Source organism: Coregonus lavaretus (assembly GCF_964263955.1).
Source record: "Coregonus lavaretus genome assembly, chromosome: 13".
Classification (NCBI taxonomy): Eukaryota; Metazoa; Chordata; class Actinopteri; order Salmoniformes; family Salmonidae; genus Coregonus; species Coregonus lavaretus.
The window spans coordinates 1519620-1545334 of NC_140000.1; the positions used below are offsets into that span (position 1 = coordinate 1519620).

Below are 25715 nucleotides of genomic sequence, written 5' to 3' on the forward strand. Positions count from 1 at the left end.
TTCTGAATATCCTGCTTATTCCCTCTTGATTCCGGGAATCTTCCAACTGGGATTTCTGGAAAACCTGGGAATTTTGGGAAAGTTACTGGAATTTTACAACCCTATGGACATGCATAAAATTATGTGTGTTCTGTGCTCTTGTCTCCACTCAAGACATGGATGGAACCTTACAGTCCTTCCCAATAATTCAGGATCCATCTTACGCCATCTTGGTGCTGTGCCAGGTACTCATCTATACCTCTGACCCTCTCATTTTACACAGGACCACAGTCAATTGTATTGTAATACAGACAGTTGTAGGTAGCTGCAGAGTGAACTGAAGGACTATCAGCTTAACAACAGCTCCTTGAATGTATGTTGCATTAAGTTTTATCTATCCTCTTTTTATTGTCACACAATTCAATTGTATTCTGCTATGAATGAAGCGAACTTGAACATACTAGAAAAGCTTGGAAGCCTACTATGTCTTCCTCTGTGCGTCTACAGGAGTGACCATTCCGTGGCTGAACATCGGCATGGTCTTCTCTACCTCATGCTGGTCGCGAGACCATCATCGCCTTCCATACATTGATTACCTACACACTGGCGCTGACTGCATTTGGTAAGTAGTGCAGCCCTGCTCACTGCCCTGTCCCAGTTTAATCCTACTGTCACTCTGGTTCACCACCTGCCACAACCAATGGAGAACGAGCTCAGCATCAGGTAGTCAAGCCTGATCAAATAGAAGCAATGGGGATTCATTTAATAGAACTCCCTAAGCGTGGTCAGTACAGTATGAAGGAAAAGCTGTATGGCTCAGTTGGTAGAGCATGGCGCTTGCAACGGCAGGATAGTGGGTTTGATTCTCTCGGCCATCCATACGTAGAATTTATGCACGCATGACTGTAAGTCACTTTTGGATAAAAACCCATCTGCTAAATGGCATATATTATTATATACATCAGGGATTCTTGAAAGATGTGACAATCTCAATTTTTCTTCCACAAATATTTGTCTTAATATTTGATAGACCAAATCATATATTTTGATAGACCAGCAATCACACCATGTAAAAGAACAACCTAATTATTTTATTTTCTTCTCATAAATTGCAACTAACTGTATTTATGTCAACTCCGTCAGACACCATAAAAGTCATTTGATTTTTACATTTATTGATCAAGTGTTTGAAGGCCTTGTTTAATTCTAACATTAGATTGTTCAAATATGAAATAAAAATTTCCAAACTTATTTTAGTTTTATTTTATAACGCTATATAATGCTCCAGGGCTAATTTTGTTAGTATTTTGGCATGTTTTTCTAGATTCAGAACGTAAAACAACATAAAGGAAACATTATCCCATATATCTAACACAGCAAATATGTCAATAGTTTAAGCATGTGTTGCAGAACAGGGATTAAAATATATTTCAGAATATTAACCCAAAAAAATCTTACGGGGGTTAGCCATCAGTGACGGAGTTGACAACAAATACTCAAAACAGACATATTTTCGACTCTAAAAATAAAAGTTCAATACAAAATATTCGTAAAATATAGAAAATGATTCTTTCAGCACTCTGACGTAGTTGATGTTAGTCAAAAATATTTTTTTAGGGTTGTGACCGTGGTGATTTCTATATTGTTTGTTTAAATCGATCAAAAGTAGAGAACTTTCCAGACCATCGGTGTTCTTGTTGCACTACATGTAATGAGGACATGAATAAGGGGTCCTTATGGTATAGCTGACCCTGCTCATTCCTGATTCATTTAGGGTTTTAGACAAATCTGACGGAGTTGACCAAATATCTGGACACATTTTTTAGGAATCACAGTTTTGAGAGAAATATTATTTAAAGTCAGAGAGGGCTATTGCAAGAAACTATTGCCAGTTGTTAGAATTTTAAACACTTTTTTGGAGAGTTTGAAATTGGGATCATTTTCTCCAGACAATGGCATTTCCGGGCATAGAGCCAACATGGAAATGAATAATATTGAAAATATTTAGAAAATTCCAAAAGCAAATCTTTCCCCTTATAAAACTCCCCTTAAATGTAATTGTTAAGCTCAAATAATGCAACAAAGTAAAAAAAAAACTGCTATAAAAATCAAGTTTCATTGCCGGACAAGGATATTGTTATTTACTAGTGCTGTTACGTGTCCACTATCTTGAACATGTCATCATATAGTGATACACAATTAGACCCTAATAATAACTCATGTAACCCGGGGTCCAGGTACTGTATTCCTGCTGAGGAGAAGATGAAGCTGGACAAGGTGGTTCACACACTGCTGCAGGCTAATGGAACCCCAGGACTGGAGATGTTGGAGAAGAACATCATGGTGAGACAGCAGGATACACAGGGAACACATACAGTATAAACATGGACTACATAAACACTGTGCCTACACACACAGGGCTCTGGTGAAAAGTACTGCACTATATAGGAAACAGGGTGCAAGTAGTGCACTATATCGTGAATAGGGTGCCATTTGGGGTGCGGCCTTGGTCGTCAGGTAATATATGTTCTCTCTCTCCCTCCAGATCTCTCCGGAGGTGCTGTGTCGAGCGGGGGTCAAAGTGCACCGGACCGTCCAGCAGAGTGGCCAGTTCGTCGTCTGTTTCCCGGGAGCGTTCGTCTCCAAGGTGTGCTGTGGCTACAGCGTCTCCGAGACAGTGCACTTCGCCACCCCCCAGTGGCTGAACACGGGATACCAGGCTGCCAAGGTTGGAGCCCCCCGTTGTATCAATACTTGAAGGAAAATACATTAGTTCAAAGAAGAGTATAGTTTAATTCAGAGCATAATTTATTATTATTATTATTATGTTACCTGCCATGCTAACATTACTGTAGTATTTAGTATATTGTCACTAGTGGTTGGCATTGGCATGTTAAATGTTTTCACAGATTAAGTTGTAAGATCCGTTTGTGTAGTTTATTGGTCTTCAGCATTATTACAGATTACTTTGCTGTTACAATAAATAAATAGATATATATTGTTAAATAAATAAGACAACTTCAAAATGCTATGTCTTTGCTAAAATTAACGAAAATCCATTTTCGTTTAGGAGTCTGACCACATAGAGAATGAGCTCCTGTACCAGTCCTGTACATCTTGGGGGTGGCCAGTTTGACTGAGTTCCAGTCCTGTACATCTTGGGGGTGGCCAGTTTGACTGAGTTCCAGTCCTGTACATCTTGGGGGTGGCCAGTTTGACTGAGTTCCAGTCCTGTACATCTTGGGGTGGCCAGTTTGACTGAGTTCCAGTCCTGAAAGCTCCTCACGGAGGGGTGGTAACCAGGCTCTAAAGTCTGACTTAACCAGCTTCCTGGCAAAGTGAACGCATAGTTTAGTCAGTCAGTCAATCTGTCTTTTATCAGTCAGTCATTCAGATAGAGTGGACAAACGGAGGGCAGAGTGGCTCTGTGCACCCGGTGTTCCGCCGGTCAATTCAGTATCAAAGATTCTGCTATTCACATGGATCTTAGTTCCCTACACATCTACTGCATGAAAAGGAGAGATTTGCGAGGGTTTACCAAAACTGAGCACACCCTTTAATCTGAACTGGGGGTATGTTGTGAAAAGGCCCTGTCATATCAACATTTTAACTATCTCTTACCTCTCCTCCCCAGGAGCTGAAATGTCGACGCATAGAGAGGTCCTTCTCTATGGAGAAGCTGCTGTACCAGATCGCAATGTCAGAATCTAAACGGGAGAATGGTCTCATTCCGAGAACCGTGACCTCACTTCTCAAAGACCTCCGGTGGGTTTAACTATTTAACCGATGGCAGTATTATCATTGGAGATCACAGTCTCAATAGCAGTATTATCATTGTAGATCACAGTCTCAATAGCAGTATTATCATTGGAGATCACAGTCTCAATAGCAGTATTATCATTGGAGATCACAGTCTCAATAGCAGTATTATCATTGTAGATCACAGTATCAATAGCAGTATTATCATTGGAGATCACAGTCTCAATAGCAGTATTATCATTGGAGATCACAGTCTCAATAGCAGTATTATCATTGTAGATCACAGTCTCAATAGCAGTATTATCATTGTAGATCACAGTCTCAATAGCAGTATTATCATTGTAGATCACAGTCTCAATAGCAGTATTATCATTGTAGATCACAGTCTCAATAGCAGTATTATCATTGTAGATCACAGTATCATTGTAGATCACAATATCATTGTATATCACAGTATCAATAACAGTATTATTGTAGATCACAGTATCATTGTAGATCACAGTATCATTGTAGATTACAGTATCAATAGCAGTATTATTGTAGATCACAGTATCATTGTAGATCACAGTATCAATAGCAGATCACAGTACCAATAGCAGTATTATTGTAGATCACAGTATCAATAGCAGATCACAGTACCAATAGCAGTATTATTGTAGATCACAGTATTAATAGCAGTATTATCATTGTAGATTGATCAATAGCAGTATTATCATTGTAAATTACAGTATCTTTGTAGATCACAGTATCATTTAGATCACAGTAATGGCAGTATTATCATTGTAGATTATAGTCGCAGTATTATAATTTTAGATCACAGTATCATTGTAGATCACAGTATCATTTATATCACAGTATCATTGTAGATCACAGTATCATTGGAGATCACAGTATCATTGTAGATCACAGTATCATTAGCAGTATTATAATTGTAGATCACAGTATCATTGGAGATCACAGTATCATTGGAGATCACAGTATCATTAGCAGTATTATAATTGTAGATCACAGTATCATTGGAGATCACAGTATCATTAGCAGTATTATAATTGTAGATCACAGTATCATTGGAGATCACAGTATCATTGTAGATCACAGTATCATTGTAGATCACAGTATCATTTAGATCACAGTCCCATCATACATAGAATGTAATGCTACTCTTAAAAGGGCAATCTTTTAAGAGTAGTTCACCCCACTACAACGCGTTCACCCCACCACCTGTTGGATAAACAGCTGTGGGATGGGGCTGGAGAAATGTAACCACTCTCAAGAAGTACAACATGTACCTATCGCAAATCGACCCTTTCAACAACTTTAAAAAAAAAAAGGAAACAGTAGCCATTGATTACAGACGATACCTCCGTCTGCTCCACCTGTTCCAGGGATACAGAGTTGAGACAGCGCAGGGATCTGTTTGACGCCGGCCTGCGGTCCGTTGCCCGCTACTGTAGCCATGACAATCAGGCCTCGTCAGAGAGCAGGAGGATCCAGCGCCAGTGGCTGAGGCTCGACCCCTCGGACCGACGCTGCCAGGTGTGCCAACATCTCTGCTACCTCTCCATGGTGAGTCATTACTGGGCATGGAAGGTTGGGCACAAACATAGGCAGGGATTCAATCAAAGGCACGTTGTCGACAAGCACACTGCACGGGCCAACAACGCACCCGACATTCGTGGAGATGGCATCGATGGTTAACTCTGCAGATGTGAGCTCAATCGTAAATGACCTGTAAAAAGACCTCTTGCCGGTAGTGCAGCACGCCTTTGAATGAATCCCTGGTCCCTGTCTTACTTTATTGTCCCTGAAGGGAAAATGTTGTGGTTATTGTATGTCCTGATGGCATGCTCCTCGTGTCCCTGCAGGTGGTCCAGGAGAGTGAGAACGTGGTGTTCTGTCTGGAGTGTGTCCTGCTGTACGTACAGAAACACAAGTCCTGCCGAGGCCTCAAAATGATGTACCGTTACGATGAGGTACTACACTACACTACTACAGTATAATGTTACAGTACACTACACACGACTGCAGTATACTACTACAGTACAGTACTACAGTACACTACACACTACTGCAGTACAGTACTACAGTACACTACACACTACTGCAGTACACTACTACAGTATAATGCTACAGTACACTACACACTACACTACTACAGTACAGTACACTACACACTACTGCAGTACACTACTACAGTATAATGCTACAGTACACTACTACAGTATAATGCTACAGTACACTACACACTACTGCAGTACACTACTACAGTACACTACACACTACTGCAGTACACTACTACAGTATAATGCTACAGTACACTACACACTACTACAGTATAATGCTACAGTACACTACACACTACTGCAGTACACTACTACAGTACACTACACACTACTGCAGTACACTACTACAGTATAATGCTACAGTACACTACACACTACTGCAGTACACTACTACAGTACAGTACTACAGTACACTACACACTACTGCAGTACACTACTACAGTATAATGCTACAGTACACTACACACTACTACAGTATAATGCTACAGTACACTACACACTACTGCAGTACACTACACACGACTGCAGTACACTCCTACAGTACAGTACTACAGTACACTACACACTACTGCAGTACACTACTGCAGTATAATGCTACAGTACACTACACACTACTGCAGTACACTACTACAGTATAATGCTACAGTACACTACACACTACTGCAGTACACTACTACAGTATAATGCTACACTACTGCAGTACACTACTACAGTATAATGCTACATTACACTACACACTACTACAGTACACTACTACAGTACACTACACTACTACAGTACACTACACACTACTACAGTACACTACTACAGTACACTACACACTACAACAGTACACTACAACAGTACACTACACACTACTGCAGTACACTACTACAGTACAGTACTACAGTACACTACACACTACTACAGTACACTACTACAGTACACTACACTACTACAACAGTACACTACTACACTACACACTACTACAGTACACTACACACTACTACAGTACACTACTACAGTACACTACACTACTACAACAGTACACTACTACACTACACTACACACTACTACTGTACACTACTACACTACAACAGTACTACAGTACACTACACACTACTACAGTACACTACTACAGTACACTACACACTACAACAGTACACTACAACAGTACACTACACACTACTGCAGTACACTACTACAGTACAGTACTACAGTACACTACTACAGTACACTACTACAGTACACTACTACACTACACACTACTACAGTACACTACTACAGTACACTACACACTACAACAGTACACTACACACTACTACCGTACACTACACTACTACAGTACACTTCACACTACTACAGTACACTACTACCGTACACTACAACAGTACACTACTACACTACACACTACTACACACTACTACAGTACAGTACTACAGTACACTACTACACTACAACAGTACACTACACACTACTACAGTACACTACACACTACTACAGTACACTACACACTACTACAGTACACTACTACAGTACACTACACACTACTACAGTACACTACACACTACTACAGTACACTACACACTACTACAGTACACTACACACTACTACAGTACACTACAACAGTACACTACACACTACTACAGTACACTACACACTACTACAGTACACTACTACAGTACACTACACTACTACAACAGTACACTACTACACTACACTACACACTACTACTGTACACTACTACACTACAACAGTACTACAGTACACTACACACTACTACAGTACACTACTACAGTACACTACACACTACAACAGTACACTACAACAGTACACTACACACTACTGCAGTACACTACTACAGTACAGTACTACAGTACACTACACACTACTACAGTACACTACACACTACTACAGTACACTACACACTACTACAGTACACTACACACTACTACAGTACACTACACTACTACAGTACACTTCACACTACTACAGTACACTACTACAGTACACTACTACAGTACACTACACTACTACAGTACACTTCACACTACTACAGTACACTACTACCGTACACTACACACAACAACAGTACACTACACACTACTACAGCACACTGGTCTCAATTCTTTCTAACATTTGATGTAACCTTATTTAACCAGGAGTGAAAATCTGCAGAACATGAAAGCAGTTCAGCTCAACAGCATCATTACATTCCTAGTCCAGATCCCCATTATTAGTCTGTAGGAGGAGGTTAATTACTACACCCACTCTTCATGTCAACCCAAATTCTTCTTCTAATTCCCCTTCCTCTCAGGACCAAATCAACCATCTGGTGAGCAGGGTGTGTGGGAGAGTGCAGGAGAGGAGAGGGACGAGAGGACTCCAGGGCCCCGGGGAGACGTCGCCCCCGGCCAAACGCAGCCCCCGAAACAGAACCTCCATCACAGTGTCTCTCACCCGCCTCCCCTCCTCCACCCTGCCCAAGACCGCCCTCGGCTCTAAATAACTCACATCGTCGGCCGCGCTCCAATACTTCACATCCTTCCTTCCTGGGTTCTTTGAGGTAAAACACAGATCTACAATTGGTTAGGTTAGCTTAGTGGTTAAGAGCGTTGTGCCAGTAATCGAAAGGTCGCTGGTTCTAGTCCCCGAGCCGACTAGGTGAAAAATCTGTCGATGTGCCCTTGAGCAAGGCACTTAACCCTAATTGCTCCTGTAAGTCGCTCTGGATAAGAGCATCTGCTAAATGACAAAAAATAAATAAATAAAATAAAACAGAACCAGGCTCTGATTCACTAGAAATACCACTCTACTTTATCACATATTAAAAACACCACAATACGTAACATTATGCAAATGTTGCTTGACAAATGGTCAACCAGTTGCATTTATTTTACTTGTGCATGCTTACTTGAGCAAGGCACTTAACCCTAATTTCTCCTGTAAGTCGCTCTGGATAAGAGCGTCTGCTAAATGACTAAAATGTAATGTAAAATGTTACTACCACCCAGTTACTGTCACCAATCCAACTAATTCAGACCTGTGATTACTTCAAAGGAAGGAAGGAAGTACTTCTGAAGTATTCCAACAGGACCAGTGCTTCACTATGGTACATTGCTCTCTGCTCAGTGTGGAGAATGTGCTCCTTAAATCACAGCTTTTGCACTAGCGTAAATATATGTTGTTTTTAAGAGGCATTAATGGCTGGATTCAATCCGTGTAGGAGGATCCGCATTATAGGTCGATTGTAAATTTGAAGGCAATGTTCCCGTGTTCGCGGAGACTGCATTCACGGTAAACGCTGCATGTCAGCTCAATCGGAAATTACCTTTAAATGTTAGCGCGGATCTTCCGCGATACGGATTGAATCCAGCCCTTCGTCCAATACTGTATATTGTATCTAGAAATCACAATATCCCCCCAGCTACACCTACTGTTATTACCTACAGACTTCACTTCACTTTACTGGTGCTACAACATGGTGCTCAATTTATACTGTCATTGGTGTAATAATAATAATAATAATAATAATAATAATAATAATAATAATAATAATCTCTCTTTTGCTCAAAGCCATTGGACTGCATCCTGAACTGTGAAGAAGTTTTTAGGACTTTACCCATAAATTGATTCTACACACAATTTCGCGTTAGTATCCAACCAGTAACAAGGCTCTTCAGGGGTTTGTAATACATGAATACGATACAAAGATATTTCCAGCGGAGCGCAAAAAGTGGGTCGTATTTATTAGTGCTAAACGTAGCAAAACATTTTGCGACGGAAAACAAAAACAAGCGTTCCTTATTGGACTTGTTCAGGTAGCCCCTCCCCGTATTGGACCTTTTGCTTCCGTTTGGTTCCTAGTGAATACGACCCTGGCCTCAGATCATTGATGTTATACGTGTTTAGAGAATTGGCCAAGAGTAGAACGGTCATCCTGGGCTTCACACCGCTCATCTGACCATGTTGGTGTGAAACACTGTGCCTACTAATCATTTCAAATCACTTCTGGTGTCCATCGTTTTGTGACCAAGTTACCCACTCTAGACCCTTATAGGCTCTTCACCTGCAACTCTTTGGTTTCCAGGGCTGCGTTCCAAACGGCAGCCTGTCCCCCCTATTTCGAGCACTAGTTTTGACCAGAGCCCCATGGGTACTTTATAGAGAATAGGGTGTCATTTGGGACGCTCCCCAGGTGTTTTATCCAAACAACCACAACAGCACTTGTACATATAAAAACATGTCAATGTCTAAAGCTACAGGTACCTGAGCGTTTTGAGGAATGGAGTGTTTTGGAGAGGACACGATGACGGAAAAGCCTTACCTGTTTTCAGTTTCTTCATCTGTGGCCCCGTTTACACTCAACGGTGGTGATACAAAACAAATGACAATTACACAAGCGTTGTGGAGACAGTGAAACGGTTGTGTAAACATTTTTTGCGCAGACAAAAATATATATTGTATCACAACCACTGTGTGTCAACTGTGTTGGGCTGTAGTTGTATGGGGCCGGGGTTGCCCCGGTAACATGTATGGATAAGTGCAGCTTATATCACAGCGTTGTTTGAATCCTGTCGTTTTTTTAGCTTGACTTTTTTAAGAAAAGGGAAAATGAGTAGAATAGTAAATAAATAAAAATCAACTATGTACAGAAGGAGTAACTCATGTTGTTGCACTCCAGCCTCGAGACAAGAGTCCTTTAAACCCTCCCGTTGTCCTAGGGTCAAAATGACCCGCCACTGTGTTGAACCAACTTTATTTAATTTTTATATTTTTTGGATCATTTGTGAGAAGGAGGCAGTGATACTTTCTTTAAAGTCTCACTGCCTCCTTCTCACAAATGATCCCAAAAATATAAAAATTTAATAAAGTTGGTTCAACACAGTGGCGGGTCATTTTGACCCTAGGACAACGGGAGGGTTAAAATCAGCTTGTTGAGACCCCTTACAAAAACAATCCATTTTAGAAGTTCACATATATACAGAGTTTGGTGTTTTTGAAAAAGCGTGGTTAATGTTTCTTAAGGTATTGTTTTGGTTGTTTTTTTACAGTACAACAGGCTCACTGCAGCCGACGAGTCTAATTTATTATCACGGATTCTGTTTTCCTTCCATGTTGATTGAAGTTGGACAATGACTGTTTTATTTTCTACTTTTATTTGTTAGTTCCTTTTAAGGTTTAATAAAAAGGTTTGACAGTGTCTATCCAAATGTGTTCTTCTCATTGCTGTGTGTCTGTACCCTCGAAGCACCCTGTCAAACGGCTCTCTGTTTATGAACCACCAAGCTATTCTAGTTACTGAATGCAGACCTTTGGTTTAAACTTCCAGTGTAATGTTTGAAGAATGCAGTCCCTTGAAGAACATTTAAAAAGAACTTTATTATTATTTACTTAGATATAAATTTGATACAAGGAAGGAAGCTACATTTCATTTATTTAAAAAAAAGACAAGAAAAGAAAAGCCTAAGCTAAAAAAAAAAAACAGTGATTGAGGTTTCTCTCTCCGCTACACGCTAAGCCCACCTAGCTACTGTAGTAGGGTCTCAATCATCTGTATTGGCTTCCTCTCCTCATCTCCTCTGAGATTATAGGAAGGAGACAAGGAGGCCACTTTAGACCATTGAGACACACCCCTACAGTAGTTTTCAGCTCCAGGGAGGGGGGGGGGTTCCCCTAGGTACAGATCTAGGATCAGCATCCCCTTATAATATTGGGGGAAAATGCAAAACTGACCCCCCAGATCATTGTCTAGAGGCAGGCAACCCTATACCCCCTAGCGTCGTTCTCACCCAGGGGGCAGGTCTGTGACGGCTCCTAAGAGGCCTGCGAGTCGCTGTCGTCAGAGTTCTTGAACGTCTCCGCCTCGGGCAGCGCCACCAGGGCTGTGTCGGCCTGCACTTCCTCCTCGTCTGGCAGTACCAGGGGCTCGTCTCCGCTGGCCTCGCTGCCCTCCCCCTCCTGGCCCTCCTCCCCCAGGCTGGTGTCCTGGCTGGCTGAGCCTGGCTCCGCGGAGGAGAGGGAAGACGGCTTGTTCCTCAGTTCCGCCTGGGTGGGCACCCGCAGGGAGATCTCAGAGGACAACGACTCAGGGTCTGGACCTGGGGGAGGGAGGGAGGGAGGGAGGGAGAGAGGGGATTAGTCAAACATCACGGCTGTGCCTATATATGGGATATAGGGTGCCATTTGGGATGTAACCACATGCTCCATCATGTGATTCCAGCGTGCTACAGTGTATAATCCCTGTTTTGTTTGAACTCATCACCACCTCCCATGACAACACAGCTCTGTTATCCCCACGGAGACGCGCATGCTTTGACACCATGCTTTCATAAGAAAGTGGCTCGCTAGCAACGCACTACTAACATGACTAAATGGACACAAGCAATACAGCACACAGCAGAGAAATGAACAGTTGTTCTACTAGTTAGCATTAGCAATATTATCTCTGTACCGTTGGTGGCTACATGATATCAACAAATGGACTGTGTCCCAAATTGCACACTATTCCCTACATACATTTGTAAAAGTAAGTAGCAAGCATTCTGCAAGACTGTTTCTGTAGTGAGGCAGCTTGATGTACCAGTACACCCCCTGGACAGGACACTAGTCTATCTCCTGTTTCTGTAGTGAGGCAGCTTGATGTACCAGTACACTTCCTGGACAGGACACTAGTCTATCTCCTGTTTCTGTAGTGAGGCAGCTTGATGTACCAGTACACCCCCTGGACAGGACACTAGTCTATCTCCTGTTTCTGTAGTGAGCAGCTTGATGTACCAGTACACCCCCTGGACAGGACACTAGTCTATCTCCTGTTTCTGTAGTGAGGCAGCTTGATGTACCAGTACACCACCTGGACAGGACACTAGTCTATCTCCTGTTTCTGTAGTGAGGCAGCTTGATGTACCAGTACACCCCCTGGACAGGACACTAGTCTATCTCCTGTTTCTGTAGTGAGGCAGCTTGATGTACCAGTACACCCCCTGGACAGGACACTAGTCTATCTCCTGTTTCTGTAGTGAGGCAGCTTGATGTACCAGTACACTTCCTGGACAGGACACTAGTCTATCTCCTGTTTCTGTAGTGAGGCAGCTTGATGTACCAGTACACTTCCTGGACAGGACACTAGTCTATCTCCTGTTTCTGTAGTGAGGCAGCTTGATGTACCAGTACACCTCCTGGACAGGACACTAGTCTATCTCCTGTTTCTGTAGTGAGGCAGCTTGATGTACCAGTACACTTCCTGGACAGGACACTAGTCTATCTCCTGTTTCTGTAGTGAGGCAGCTTGATGTACCAGTACACCCCCTGGACAGGACGCTAGTCTATTTCCTGTTTCTGTAGTGAGACAGCTTGATGTACCAGTACAGCCCCTGGACAGGACACTAGTCTGTCTCCTGTTTCTGTAGTGAGACAGCTTGATGTACCAGTACAGCCCCTGGACAGGACACTAGTCTGTCTCCTGTTTCTGTAGCGTGAAGCTACTCCCAATCTTCTAATTTTAGGGAGGACACTAACCACAAGGCCACTGAGTTGGTTATTCCTTACATAGTGGCGCCCTATTCCCTACATAGTGCACTGTGTTGATAACTACCTGAGGTGAGTGAGGAGGTCAGGCTGTTGTCCTCTCCTCCAGAGTTGAGGAAGACGTCGAGGGCCTCGTGGTCCGACACGTCCATCAGGTCCATCTGTTCCAGAACATCAACGTTCACCTCCATGGAAGACATGCTGCCTATAGGCCCTGTGGACCGACACACACAACCAGCGTCACGTCACACTGCAGCTGCACGACACTGTTACTGTTACGCAGGCCCATCTTTCCTCCATTTCTCACAAAGAATCTTGGAACTTATCCTCTAAATACGGTTGAAAGGGAGGCGAGGAATCACAGAGAGACGGATTGAGAACCTCAGACTGACGGACAGTCAAACAGCACAGCACTGAAGATACTCAGACTGACAGACAGGCAGCACAGCACTGACATGAGACAGACAGACAGACACACAGAACTATCATACCTCAAGTATGATGAAAGCAGGAAGAGAGAGCACAATAAGAGACAGGAAGCAGTCAATTAACCGGTGTAGCATCACTGGATATTGTAAAGCTCAACGTCACAGCATTAGACAGAGCAGAACAGGGAACAAGACAAGGGAAAGTCATAGAATCTACACCAAAACACTTTGAACTACAACACAGCAGTTACACCAGATGAAAGTTAATACAGAAAATATCATCTGAAACACAATTCAACCTTTTTAAAACAGCCTTTCTTTGAACTTATCAACAGAGGTTGTGTCCCAAATGGCACCCTATTCCCTATAAGCCTAAAGCACACTACTTTTGACCAGGGCCCATAGTGCTCTGGTCAAAAGCAGTGCACTATAAAGGGAACAGGGTGCCATTTGGGAGGCACACAGTGTGTGTGTTATCGGTTCCACCTCACCTCTCCTATCGGTGATCTGCAGGTAGCCAGTAGACAGGTACTGATCCATGTCCTGTTGGAAAGCTTCTTCAAAGTACTTCTGCCTCTCCTTCAGCTTCACCTGCTGGGCATGTTCCATCTCCAGCACCTTCTGGGCATGCTCAGAGTCCAGCTCGGCTGGGGGGAAACAGGAAGTACAGGACACGTAAAGGAACGGGAAGTAGAGGACAGGTAAACATAGAGGTGGATAGAGGGCTGACTTGCTCTCACGGAAGCAGCCATTGAAAAGACAGGAGATGTGCTGTAGTACTCTATGGAGGTAAGTACTCCTGAACAGCTGCTGCTACTCTCTGTTTATTATCTATGCATAATCACTTTAACTCTACCTACATGTACATATTACCTCAATTACCTCGAATAAACTGTGCCCCCGCACATTGACTCTGTACCGGTACCCCCTGTATATAGCCTCGCTACTGTTATTTTACTGCTGCTCTTTAATTATTGTTTAGTTTTTAGTTATCTATTTTTTACTTAACACTTATTTTTCTTAAAACTGCATTGTTGGTTAAGGGCTTGTAAGTAAGCATTTCACCGTAAGGTCTACAGCTGTTGTATTCGGCGCATGTGACAAAAACAATTAGATTTGATTTGAAGTAATACCCTTTGGATAGACATAAGGACTAGCCACAGTCAAATTATTAAATAAAGCCTCAGTCATCCATGTATTATTTTATGGAAACATGTTTCACAAATGGGCACTGTATATGTTACTGTATAAATTACTGTATAAGTTACTGTATAAGTTACTGTATAGGCTACTGTATAAGTTACTGTATAAGTTACTGTATATGTTACTGTATAAGTTACTGTATAAGTTACTGTATAAGTTACTGTATACGTTACTGTATAAGTTACTGTATATGTTACTGTATAAGTTACTGTATAAGTTACTGTATAAGTTACTGTATAAGTTACTGTATATGTTACTGTATAAGTTACTGTATAAGTTACTGTATAGGCTACTGTGTACATTAAACACAGAGGTTGTATTAGTTGATGTTACTGAATATAAACAAGACATTGTTCAGTATTCCTGTTAAGCTCTATGGGAGGTGGCAGCTTTTTGTCAGAGTAGCCTCCGCTCTTTTCTAGTGATCTAGTGACCCCCAAATCCATAGACAACATACATACAGTTTGGGACGCAATCTGTAGTTGGACTTTTACATCAGATGAATGTCTTCTTACTACAATAACGATCAACATCATCCTACAGATATAAGATAAATGTCTTCTTACTACAATAACGATCAACATCATCCTACAGATATAAGATAAATGTCTTCTTACTACAATAACGATCAACATCATCCTACAGATATCATGAGATAAATGTATTCTTACTACAATAATGATAATCATCCTCCTACAGATATCATAAGATAAATGTCTTCTTACTACAATAACGATCAACATCATCCTACAGATATCATGAGATAAATGTATTCTTACTACAATAATGATAATCATCCTCCTACAGATATCATAAGATAAATGTCTTCTTACTACAATAACGATCAACATCATCCTACAGATATCATAAGATAAATGTCTTCTTACTACAATAACGATCAACATCATCCTACAGATATCATAAGATAAATGTCTTCTTTCTACAATAATGATCAACATCATCCTACAGATATCATAAGATAAATGTCTTCTTACTACAATAACGATCAACATCATCCTACAGATATCATGAGATAAATGTATTCTTACTACAATAATGATGTTGATCTGTAGAATGATGATGTTGATTGTAGTAAGTTATTGTAGTAAGAAGACGAAGGGGACTGTCCCATAACCACTAACAAGATAACACTACAACACTACAGGATACTAACAAGATACCACTACAATACTACAGGATACTAACAATATTCCACTACAATACTACAATACCAGGATACTAACAAGATACCACTACAACACTACAGTATTAGGATAATATCAATATACCACTACAACACTACAGTATTAGGATACTAACAAGATACCACTACAATACTACAGTACCAGGATACTAACAAGATACCACTACAATACTACAGTACCAGGATACTAACAAGATACCACTACAATACTACAGTACCAGGATACTAACAGGATACCACTACAATACTACAGTACCAGGATACTAACAAGATACCACTACAATACTACAGGATACTAACAAGATACCACTACAACACTACAGGATACTAACAAGATACCACTACAATACTACAGTACCAGGATACTAACAAGATACCACTACAATACTACAGTACCAGGATACTAACAAGATACCACTACAATACTACAGTACCAGGATACTAACAAGATACCACTACAATACTACAGTATTAGGATACTAACAAGATACCACTACAATACTACAGTACCAGGATACTAACAAGATACCACTACAATACTACAGTACCAGGATACTAACAAGATACCACTACAATACTACAGTACCAGGATACTAACAAGATACCACTACAATACTACAGTACCAGGATACTAACAAGATACCACTACAACACTACAGTATTAGGATACTAACAAGATACCACTACAATACTACAGTACCAGGATACTAACAAGATACCACTACAACACTACAGGATACTAACAAGATACCACTACAACACTACAGTATTAGGATACTATCAATATACCACTACAATACTACAGTACCAGGATACTAACAAGATACCACTACAACACTACAGTATTAGGATACTAACAAGATACCACTACAATACTACAGTACCAGGATACTAACAAGATACCACTACAACACTACAGGATACTAACAAGATACCACTACAACACTACAGTATTAGGATACTATCAATATACCACTACAATACTACAGTACCAGGATACTAACAAGATACCACAACAACACTACAGGATACTAACAAGATACCACTACAATACTACAGGATACTAACAAGATACCACAACAATACTACATGATACTAACAAGATACCACTACAATACTACAGTACCAGGATACTAACAAGATACCACTACAATACTACAGTACCAGGATACTAACAAGATACCACTACAATACTACAGTACCAGGATACTAACAAGATACCACTACAACACTACAGTATTAGGATACTAACAAGATACCACTACAACACTACAGGATACTAACAAGATACCACTACAACACTACAGTATTAGGATACTAACAAGATACCACTACAATACTACAGTACCAGGATACTAACAAGATACCACAACAACACTACAGGATACTAACAATATACCACTACAATACTACAGGATACTAACAAGATACCACAACAATACTACATGATACTAACAAGATACCACTACAATACTACAGTACCATGATACTAACAAGATACCACTACAACACTACAGTACCATGATACTAACAAGATACCACTACAACACTACAGTATTAGGATACTAACAAGATACCACTACAATACTACAGTACCAGGATACTAACAAGATACCACTACAATACTACAGTACCAGGATACTAACAGGATACCACTACAATACTACAGTACCAGGATACTAACAAGATACCACTACAATACTACAGGATACTAACAAGATACCACTACAACACTACAGTATTAGGATACTATCAATATACCACTACAATACTACAGTACCAGGATACTAACAAGATACCACAACAACACTACAGGATACTAACAAGATACCACTACAATACTACAGGATACTAACAAGATACCACAACAATACTACATGATACTAACAAGATACCACTACAATACTACAGTACCATGATACTAACAAGATACCACTACAACACTACAGTATTAGGATACTAACAAGATACCACTACAATCCTACAGTACCAGGATACTAACAAGATACCACTACAATACTACAGTACCAGGATACTAACAAGATACCACTACAACACTACAGTATTAGGATACTAACAAGATACCACTACAATACTACAGTACCAGGATACTAACAAGATACCACTACAACACTACAGTATTAGGATACTAACAAGATACCACTACAATACTACAGGATACTAACAATATACCACTACAATACTACAGGATACTAACAAGATACCACTACAACACTACAGTACCAGGATACTAACAAGATACCACTACAATACTACAGTACCAGGATACTAACAAGATACCACTACAATACTACAGGATACTATCAAGATACCACTACAACACTACAGTACCAGGATACTAACAAGATACCACTACAACACTACAGTATTAGGATACTAACAAGATACCACTACAATACTACAGGATACTAACAAGATACCACTACAACACTACAGTACCAGGATACTAACAAGATAGCACTACAACACTACAGTACCAGAATACTAACAAGATACCACTACAATACTAGGATACTAACAAGATACCACTACAATACTACAGTATTAGGATACTAACAAGATACCACTACAATACTACAGTACCAGGATACTAACAAGATACCACTACAACACTACAGGATACTAACAAGATACCACTACAATACTACAGTACCAGGATACTAACAAGATACCACTACAACACTACAGTATTATGATACTAACAAGATACCACTACAATACTACAGTACCAGGATACTAACAAGATACCACTACAACACTACAGGATAATAACAAGATACCACTACAATACTACAGGATACTAACATGATCCCACTACAACACTATACCACTACAATATTACAGTACCAGGATACTAACAAGATACCACTACACTATTACAGTACCAGGATACTAACAAGATACCACTACAATACTACAGTACCAGGATACTAACAAGATACCACTACAACACTACAGGATACTAACAATATACCACTACAATACTACAGTACCAGGATACTAACAAGATACCACTACAATACTACAGTACCAGATTACTAACAAGATACCACTACAATACTACAGTACCAGGATACTAACAAGATACCACTACAATACTACAGTACCAGGATACTAACAAGATACCACTACAATACTACAGTACCAGGATACTAACAATATACCACTACAATACTACAGTACCAGGATACTAACAAGATACCACTACAATACTACAGTACCAGGATACTAACAAGATACCACTACAATACTACAGGATACTAACAAGATACCACTACAACACTACAGTACCAGGATACTAACAATATTCCACTACAATACTACAGTACCAGGATACTAACAAGATACCACTACAACACTACAGTATTAGGATACTAACAATATACCACTACAATACTACAGTACCAGGATACTAACAAGATACCACTACAATACTACAGTACCAGGATACTAACAATATACCACTACAACACTACAGGATACTAACAATATTCCACTACAATACTACAGTACCAGGATACTAACAAGATACCACTACAATACTACAGTATTAGGATACTACCAATATACCACTACAACACTACAGTATTAGGATACTAACAAGATACCACTACAATACTACAGGATACTAACAATATACCACTACAACACTACAGGATACTAACAATATTCCACTACAATACTACAGTACCAGGATACTAACAAGATACCACTACAATACTACAGTATTAGGATACTACCAATATACCACTACAACACTACAGTATTAGGATACTAACAAGATACCACTACAATACTACAGGATACTAACAAGATACCACTACAATACTACAGTACCAGGATACTAACAAGATACCACTACAATACTACAGGATACTAACAATATTCCACTACAATACTACAGTACCAGGATACTAACAAGATACCACTTCACTACAGTACCAGGATACTAACAAGATACCAATCCACTACAGTACTAGGATACTAACAAGATACTACTACAATACTACAGGATATTAACAAGATACCGCTAGAATACTACAGGATACTAAAAACAGAAGTCACACTTGTATTTTCTTACTAGCACTAACTTTGCTGGCAGCTGTTGTATTGAGGAAAGGTTTTACTTACTATGACTGAGATATATGGTTGTCTCACCTAGCTACCTTAAGAAAATTGCTCCGGATAAGAGCGTCTGCTAAATGACTAAAATCCTAAATGTAAATTGACATCACCCACGTGTAGGCTAATTCTTTACCCACCTGCCAAAGGGTGTGTCCTCCAGATCAGAAAACAACAGGACTGTTGTTATGTGAAGCCAGACATGTACCGTGACTATCGTCCCAGTCAGCTCTAGTCTCCACTGTGAGCCATGCGTCTCTCTCCGTCTTAGAGACAGGAAGCACCTACCTACTTCTCAGAACAGCAGGAAGTGTCTGTGTTACGGCTAGTGGCGCTACATCCTTTTTAAAAGGTGCATAGTGTTGCAGTGAAACGTTAGTCTTAGATCAAGCTCTACTCATCATTAGCTGCCTTTACAAGAGCTGACATCCGTTTGGAGTGAAGTATCAGCAGATTGAGGCACTATGTACTTCTTTATTTTCTGAGAAAGTTCATCCCAGAAATGCTGCCTCATTGAAAATAAGAATTGCAACCCACAATCATTGGATTCTCACAAATCCTTGAAATGCCAACCAAGGTGCCAATCATAGGCTCAGGATTTTCAGGTAGGTCGTTCTCATGGTGAGAATCTACCAAAGCATTTGAACACAGTCAGTCAGTCACCCCTGTGGTAAAGGGGTGTTGTTGTCAGTGGGCAGGATGTGCCAACTCTACTAGTCCCAGGTGGGCAGGAAGTCAGCCAGCAGGCACCAGGGCCCCACAATGACTGCCTGCATCCCAAATAGCACCCTATTCCCTTTATAGTGCACTACTTTTGACCAGGGCCCATAGGAAATACAGGGACTAGGGTGCCATTTATAGGTAACAATAGGCTTCCATTTGGGAAGCCACCTGTGATAAGAGACATTAATTCTATCTGCCAGATGGTGAACAGCAGCACAACAGGCAGCAGGTAGCTTAGTGGTTAAGACGTTTACATTTACATTTTAGTCATTTAGCAGACGCTCTTATCCAGAGCGACTTACAGTTAAGTGAGTGCATACATTTTTCATACTGAGCGTTGTGCTGGTTCTAATCCCCGAGCCAACTAGGTGAAAAATCTGTCGATGTGCCCTTGAGCAAGGCACTTAACCCTAATTGCTCCTGTAAGTCGCTCTGGATAAGAGCATCCGCTAAATGACAAAAAAAACAAAACAAAAAACAGAACCAGGCTCTGATTCACTAGAAATACCACTCTACTTTATCACATATTAAAACACCTCAATACTTAACATTAGCATAGGTAACATTATGCCCTCCCATAGACAACATTATGCAAATGTTGCTTGACAAATGGTCAACCAGTTGCATTTATTTTACTTGTGCATGCTGCAACAACTGAGGAATGTATTTTTTCCACACATGTGACCCACATGCTGCAGCTGTGACACGTGACGTTTTCTTGTTTTTCACAGTGGAAGTCAAATGGCTTTCTAAGAGAGAGAATGAAGTCAGTGGGCTTCTGAGAGAGCCAGGGGTGACAAGATATATGACATCAAACAGTGGAAGAGCTCCAGATCCTCCTTAATGCCAATCACTCTGTGTAGCTAAAGGACCAAGTCAGTGTCCCAAATGCCACTCTATTCCCTATAGTGCAATACTGGACCCGGATACAAAAGTAGTGCACTATATAGGAATAGGGTGCTATCTGAGACGCAACCTAAATCCCCCCAGCAGGATAAATGTATAATGATGAGCCCTCCAACCTCTCTATTAACCCCCAGGGAAGAAGTATACGGAGGTTCCTCTTAGTGAAAGTAACGCCCAACACAACGTCTTACTCCTCCACCACGTCAAATAATCTCCTTAAAAAAAGGAGGCTCATAGATTACAATTGCTAATTGAGTTGAAGGAATCTTAGAGGAGAGACTGGGGTTCTTTGTCTAAATCTAGAAGGCTCACGGCCCTCTACTACAGCTCTTCATTCCACTGTTGTAAACATTCTACTACAGCTCTTCATTCCACTGTTGTAAACATTCTACTACAGCTCTTCATTCCACTGTTGTAAACATTCTACTACAGCTCTTAATTCCACTGTTGTAAACATTCTACTACAGCTCTTCATTCCACTGTTGTAAACATTCTACTACAGCTCTTAATTCCACTGTTGTAAACATTCTACTACAGCTCTTCATTCCACTGTTCTAAACATTCTACTACAGCTCTTAATTCCACTGTTGTAAACATTCTACTACAGCTCTTAATTCCACTGTTGTAAACATTCTACTACAGCTCTTAATTCCACTGTTCTAAACATTCTACTACAGCTCTTCATTCCACTGTTCTAAACATTCTACTACAGCTCTTAATTCCACTGTTGTAAACATTCTACTACAGCTCTTAATTCCACTGTTGTAAACATTCTACTACAGCTCTTAATTCCACTGTTGTAAACATTCTACTACAGCTCTTAATTCCACTGTTGTAAACATTCTACTACAGCTCTTCATTCCACTGTTGTAAACATTCTACTACAGCTCTTCATTCCACTGTTGTAAACATTCTACTACAGCTCTTCATTCCACTGTTGTAAACATTCTACTACAGCTCTTCATTCCACTGTTGTAAACATTCTACTACAGCTCTTAATTCCACTGTTGTAAACATTCTACTACAGCTCTTAATTCCACTGTTGTAAACATTCTACTACAGCTCTTAATTCCACTGTTGTAAACATTCTACTACAGCTCTTAATTCCACTGTTGTAAACATTCTACTACAGCTCTTAATTCCACTGTTGTAAACATTCTACTACAGCTCTTCATTCCACTGTTGTAAACATTCTACTACAGCTCTTCATTCCACTGTTCTAAACATTCTACTACAGCTCTTAATTCCACTGTTGTAAACATTCTACTACAGCTCTTAATTCCACTGTTGTAAACATTCTACTACAGCTCTTAATTCCACTGTTGTAAACATTCTACTACAGCTCTTCATTCCACTGTTCTAAACATTCTACTACAGCTCTTAATTCCACTGTTGTAAACATTCTACTACAGCTCTTAATTCCACTGTTGTAAACATTCTACTACAGCTCTTAATTCCACTGTTGTAAACATTCTACTACAGCTCTTCATTCCACTGTTGTAAACATTCTACTACAGCTCTTCATTCCACTGTTGTAAACATTCTACTACAGCTCTTCATTCCACTGTTGTAAACATTCTACTACAGCTCTTCATTCCACTGTTGTAAACATTCTACTACAGCTCTTAATTCCACTGTTGTAAACATTCTACTACAGCTCTTAATTCCACTGTTGTAAACATTCTACTACAGCTCTTAATTCCACTGTTGTAAACATTCTACTACAGCTCTTAATTCCACTGTTGTAAACATTCTACTACAGCTCTTAATTCCACTGTTGTAAACATTCTACTACAGCTCTTAATTCCACTGTTGTAAACATTCTACTACAGCTCTTAATTCCACTGTTGTAAACATTCTACTACAGCTCTTAATTCCACTGTTGTAAACATTCTACTACAGCTCTTAATTCCACTGTTGTAAACATTCTACTACAGCTCTTAATTCCACTGTTGTAAACATTCTACTACAGCTCTTAATTCCACTGTTGTAAACATTCTACTACAGCTCTTAATTCCACTGTTGTAAACATTCTACTACAGCTCTTAATTCCACTGTTGTAAACATTCTACTATAGCTCTTAATTCCACTGTTGTAAACATTCTACTACAGCTCTTAATTCCACTGTTGTAAACATTCTACTATAGCTCTTAATTCCACTGTTGTAAACATTCTACTACAGCTCTTAATTCCACTGTTGTAAACATTCTATTACTGCTCTTAATTCCACTGTTCTAAACATTCTCCAAGTCATGAGTCACCACTATAAATAGGAACCAAGATCAAATGTTCAGAGAAATCTAATGATGTTTAATACCAAGCTATGTTAGGATGGTTTCAGAGGGCACAGCACTAGTTAAGGCAAACAGTGGTGACATTCTGTAAAGCCTAGTGAATTCAGTCATATTCCCTCAACTGATAGAGACTTGTGAAGAGTAAAACAAGTTCAGAGACCCCTACAGTGCATTATATTCCTAGATATTCTAAAGCAGTGGTCACCAACCGGACTGGTCGATCTTCAAGGCATTCCTAGTCGATCACCAAACATTTCTGTAGAAAAGCCGATGATAAAGGCATAAAGGTTTGCGCTCCTTTTTAAAATTTTCTCGAAGATCTATGGCTAAATCGAGTGAGCCTACTGCGCTGGCCAATCGGATAGCTCAAATCGCTGTGCATACCTACAGCTTCCACGACCCCGGCCACAGCAAAGTTTGATACTAGCCTACGTGAGATAACTTTTAAAACCACGTTACTGTGGGCTGTCAGGTTACGTTACTGTGGGCTGTCAGGTTAGGTAACTGTGGGCTGTCAGGTTAGATAACTGTGGGCTGTCAGGTTAGGTTACTGTGGGCTGTCAGGTTAGGTTACTGTGGGCTGTCAGGTTAGGTTACTGTGGGCTGTCAGGTTAGGTTACTGTGGGTTGTCAGGTTAGGTTACTGTGAGCTGTCAGGTTAGGTAACTGTGGGTTGTCAGGTTAGGTTACTGTGAGCTGTCAGGTTAGGTAACTGTGGGTTGTCAGGTTAGGTTACTGTGGGCTGTCAGGTTAGGTTACTGTGGGCTGTCAGGTTATGTTACTGTGAGCTGTCAGGTTAGGTAACTGTGGGCTGTCAGGTTAGGTTACTGTGGGCTGACAGATTAGGCTACTGTGGGCTGTCAGCTTAGGTTACTGTGGGCTGTCAGCCTAGGTTACTGTGGGCTGTCAGCTTAGGTTACTGTGGGCTGTCAGGTTAGGTTACTGTGGGCTGTCAGGTTAGGTTAGGTTACTGTGGGCTGTCAGGTTAGGCTAGGTTACTGTGGGCTGACAGGTTAGTTAGGTTACTGTGGGCTGTCAGGTTAGGTTACTGTGGGCTGTCAGGTTAGGTTACTGTGAGCTGTCAGGTTAGGTTACTGTGAGCTGTCATGTTAGGTTACTGTGGGCTGTCAGGTTAGGTTACTATGGGCTGTCATGTTAGGTTACTGTGGGCTGTCTGGTTAGATTACTGTGGGCTGCACAGGAGGTTGGTGGCACCTTAATTGGGGAGAACGGGCTTGTGGTAATGACTGGAACGTAGTCAGTGGAATGGTATCAAATACATGAAACACATGGTTTCCAGGTGTTTGATGCCATTCCATTTGCTACGTTCCGGACATTATTATGAGCCGTTCAGCAGCCTCCGCTAGTGGGCTGTCATGTTAGGTTACTGTGGTGGGCTGTCATGTTAGGTTACTGTGGGCTGTCATGTTAGGTTACTGTGGGCTGTCATGTTAGGTTACTGTGGGCTGTCATGTTAGGTTACTGTGGGCTGTCAGGTTAGGTTACTG

At 40.6% G+C, this 25715-nt stretch overlaps 2 protein-coding genes across 3 annotated transcripts in view; one reads left to right on the forward strand and one right to left on the reverse strand.

The window, feature by feature from the left end:
- LOC311139788 (protein Jumonji-like) overlaps positions 1-8534 on the forward strand; it is an 83559-nt gene extending 75025 nt beyond the window's left edge. The window contains exons 12-19 of one of the 2 annotated variants that reach the window (XM_084174737.1): positions 154-224; positions 487-601; positions 2217-2322; positions 2525-2707; positions 3614-3744; positions 5124-5304; positions 5604-5711; positions 8098-8534. In XM_084174737.1, coding sequence (XP_084030863.1) covers positions 154-224; positions 487-601; positions 2217-2322; positions 2525-2707; positions 3614-3744; positions 5124-5304; positions 5604-5711; positions 8098-8289 — 1087 coding nt within the window. In that variant the 3' untranslated portion in view covers positions 8290-8534. The remainder of the gene's footprint in view (positions 1-153; positions 225-486; positions 602-2216; positions 2323-2524; positions 2708-3613; positions 3745-5123; positions 5305-5603; positions 5712-8097) is intronic. The other variant, XM_084174738.1, reaches the window with a different exon arrangement.
- Positions 8535-11143: 2609 nt separating this feature from the next.
- The window catches only part of LOC311139789 (dysbindin-A-like), a 41736-nt gene continuing 27164 nt past the window's right edge, over positions 11144-25715 (reverse strand). Inside the window, exons 8-10 of the mRNA XM_084174739.1 lie at positions 14227-14382; positions 13375-13521; positions 11144-11881 (exon numbers count right to left, since the gene is read on the reverse strand). Coding sequence (XP_084030865.1) covers positions 11598-11881; positions 13375-13521; positions 14227-14382 — 587 coding nt within the window. The 3' untranslated portion in view covers positions 11144-11597. The remainder of the gene's footprint in view (positions 11882-13374; positions 13522-14226; positions 14383-25715) is intronic.